Below are 3,657 nucleotides of genomic sequence, written 5' to 3'. Positions count from 1 at the left end.
CTTAAGTGCCGAGCGCGGATGCGCGAGGCTACCTTGTAATTGTATGCAGCGAAGAACAAAAGCAGTTTAATAGATAACATAAACAGTTTAACAACAATTTGTCACTGTGATGTTTCCCTTTCTACTACCACGTCCTATGATCAAAACGTTCCTCCTACAAACTTATAAACATTCACGATTGTTCATGCTCGCTACTTTTATTGCTTTATGTTATGCTGTGCCTGATCATTAATCCACTTTCTACAACATCTACATCTTGCTTTCGCTGTGCAAACGCTGACAGCGGCCATCAAGCTTGATTTGTACCTGACGTTTACTCGTACTTTTGCGTTGCCGACTAGCCGTTGCACCCGGTTTTGCGCTGGCATTTTGTTTCAGTGCAAATTTACTCATGTTTATTTTTAATGAAACAGAAAATCTGGCATTTAATAAAAAAACCTCGTATAATGCTCTTCTAGTCAAAAAAACTGCGTAATTTTCTGAACTTGCTGTAACTTCAGTAATCGTTCTAAAAGGGAAGCCCAACTTCCAGGTGAAATATTGAAGTTAGCGTTTGCTTGCTAACTTGTTTTAACAATACGAGAGAAACGCCGGAAAGAGCTGCTTTCTTTTTGACACGGGACATCAATAACTAGCCGCCGGTATGAGAAAACTGATGGCCAACATTCTGGCCACGAATCAGGTGTCTCCAACTCCCTGACCACGAATGCGGAGGTCACCTGGCCCGCACCAGGTGGCACTGCTCGGATAACACATAATTATACGCTCCTTCCGATGGCCAAGCATGTTCTGACGTTTTCCACAAGACTCCGCGGCCGAGCCTGGCCATGTGTCCCAAAACCATGTCGGCGTTTCTCGAATAAATCTTTAAAAACGGCATACATAATCAACCCGAGTAAATTATCGCATACTGTCAAAAGAATGTAATCGATTGTCTTTATCCGGCCGCTTTACAGTCAGATAACACCAATCAGCTTATCAGTGCTTCCAGTCTTCAAAATCAAACTGTCTGTACATATTTGTAGTTAAGTCCAACGACAAGCGCAACTGCGCGCTCACACGTCGGTGCAATTTTCTACTGGAATCTCTAGATCTTTTTATTCTGTTATATTTTAAAAAATAGTGCTGATATTAAACATATTATCACCGGTTTAAATTTTAATTCCTCCGTGCATCTTGCAACCAGTACACCTGCACCGATAGACCTACTGGCTCGTACATAAATCGTTATCATTTGTGTTACATACACGTCATATACGAGAAGAACAGAATGGCACTAATCAGCGAGCCTGCATCAGTGAAATGTCAGATCTACCAGCATACCGAACCATTCCACTTCTTCCACAACAACGCCGTCTTACCCCATCTGCAAGTCGCGTACGAAACCTGGGGCGAACTCAATCCCAACCGCTTCAACGCTTTACTGCTCTTCAGCGGTGTCTCGCTTAGTTCCCACGCCCGCAGTAACCCCACGAACCCGGCACCGGGATGGTGGCAGGAATTTGTCGGACCAGACAGTATCATCGACACCAACAAGTACTTTGTGGTGTGTGCTAACCATCTCGGCAGCTGCTTCGGCTCCACCGGTCCGTCTAGCGTCGACCCAGCCTCCGGGCAACCGTATGCGACGAGCTTCCCGGTGTTGAGTATCAGCGATCTGGTGCGCATCCAGTTCCATCTGCTGGATCATCTGGGGATCAAGAAACTGTATGCGTTTGTGGGGGCGTCGTTGGGGGGAATGTGCGCTGCAGGCGGGTGCGCTGTTTGCTGACCGCATGGACCGGCTGATTAGTATATCTGCGTGCCGGGAATCATCGCCCACGAGTATCGCTTGTAATCATACACAGCGGAAGGCGGTGATGCTGGATCCGAACTGGAAGGATGGATGTTATTATGGTATGGCTTAGTTGCAACTGGTAGCACACAAAAACAGATTTAACTGAAAAGTGACCTTTGGTTAAATGTACCGTACAATTCAGCATTATTCCGCATACATGGAGTGCCAGAATTTTAATCGCAAAGACCACACCCATTTCAGTCACACAATAATGCCGATTTTGTCATTTTTTACTCATACTCCGAAACCTGCGTTCGCATCGTTGTATTGCACTGACGAAACTGCACGTTTACAGCATACGTAGTATTACGTACGCTTTGAATCAGCACAAAATCAGTTGATTCAGTAGGTACTTTGTAGCACGTTACGCGCTAATAATCACGTGAAGAAAACGAAATATTTTCCTGAACTTTACACTCCGTGATAAAAACCGATCCAAGAAATGCGAAAGCAAGATAGGCCCTTTCAGTACGCAGCAGCTGCAGGGATTGTTCACCCAAGTCAGAATCGTAGTGCACTGGCACACACTAGTGGAGGCTCCTGGTGAGTATATGCCCTGCAAAGAGTAAATTCTAAGAAATTTTACCGTTGAAGATATGTAGCGAATTTACGTTTTTACCATTTTCACTGCTGCGTTTTTCCGAAGTGAACTACGAGTACAATGCAGGTCTAACAAAAGTTGACGCTACGTTTTAACGCGCAAATAGCGCAAACAAGTGCTCCTTTCGAACCCAGTATCGGCGATTAAGGCACATTCGATGCGTTCCTGTTCACAATTTGTGTACTCTACCATCCAATTTTCGAACCGAGCAGCGACTGGCCGCTTTTCACCTTTTTGTCCACATTGTACGCTACATTGCGCATGAACCGACACAGCAAAACCGGCGCTTTATTTTAGGGGGACCGCTTCCTGTCAGCGGCATGCAATTAGCCCGCGAGATCGCCACCATTAGCTATCGCAGCGGACCAGAATGGCGGCAGCGTTTCGGCCGCAAGACCATCGAAGACGTCACCATCGGTCTGCACCCAACCTTCATGGTGGAACAATACCTGGAGCACCAGGGTCGCAAGAGCGCCGGAATCTTAGATCCAAATACGCTGTTATACCTGTCAAAAGCTATGGATTTGTTCGGGTTGACTAAGGACGAGATGGCACGCATTACGGTACCTGTCCTGATCGTCGGGATAACTAGTGATGCACTGTTTCCCGTCTGGCAGCAACGGGAAGTGGCGCATGAGCTCCTGGAGAACGGGACGCCGACCACGTACTTTGAACTGCCGTCCCTGTACGGGCATGACACGTCGCTGTTTGATAAATTCGGTGTGGGTGCGGCCATGAAGGTGCGTAAACCAAAAATGTTGTGATAAGGGAGATTGTTTTTGTTCAGAGCATTACCGTGTTGCAGGGATTTCTGGAAACCACACCCACCACAGAGCCGCAGCGGAATACAATATCGTTGCATCATTATTAGCCAGTTACACAAACATCAATTTTACGAAATTCATGATTATTCTGTATGTCTGTAATTTACAAGTAAGGGAGTACGTGAATACTGACAGTACGTACATCCAAGTGTTACAATTTTGTAGTCGCGATAGGTTTGCTTGCAAAATGATGTTGCCTCCTTTATTTAAGAAGGCAATAACGATACTTTAACTGAGCCAGAACAAGGGGAGTGTACAGATATATTTACATCATTTGCATTGCATACATTATTAGCCCGTACGAACGTTATCCTAATTTTGTTCTTTGTAGAAGATTCGCTACATATTGTTATACCTTACTCAGTACTCTTATGTTGCGCGAAAGGCTGGCCATC

General features: G+C 45.6%; 1 protein-coding gene across 1 annotated transcript; it reads left to right on the top strand.

Annotated features, from left to right (window-relative positions):
* The first annotated feature begins 1,046 nt into the window (after positions 1-1,046).
* Positions 1,047-3,657, top strand: LOC129595749 (uncharacterized). The gene is given in 4 exon segments (XM_055492852.1): positions 1,047-1,746; positions 1,748-1,896; positions 2,736-3,178; positions 3,244-3,657. Coding segments are annotated over 4 exon segments (1,134 nt in total). The 5' UTR covers positions 1,047-1,270; the 3' UTR covers positions 3,310-3,657.

This window comes from Paramacrobiotus metropolitanus, unplaced genomic scaffold, assembly GCF_019649055.1.
Source record: "Paramacrobiotus metropolitanus isolate TYO unplaced genomic scaffold, Prichtersi_v1.0 Parri_scaffold0000082, whole genome shotgun sequence".
Classification (NCBI taxonomy): domain Eukaryota; kingdom Metazoa; phylum Tardigrada; class Eutardigrada; order Parachela; family Macrobiotidae; genus Paramacrobiotus; species Paramacrobiotus metropolitanus.
Note: the sequence above shows the minus strand (reverse complement) of the source record. Positions and strands in the feature narration are given on the sequence as shown.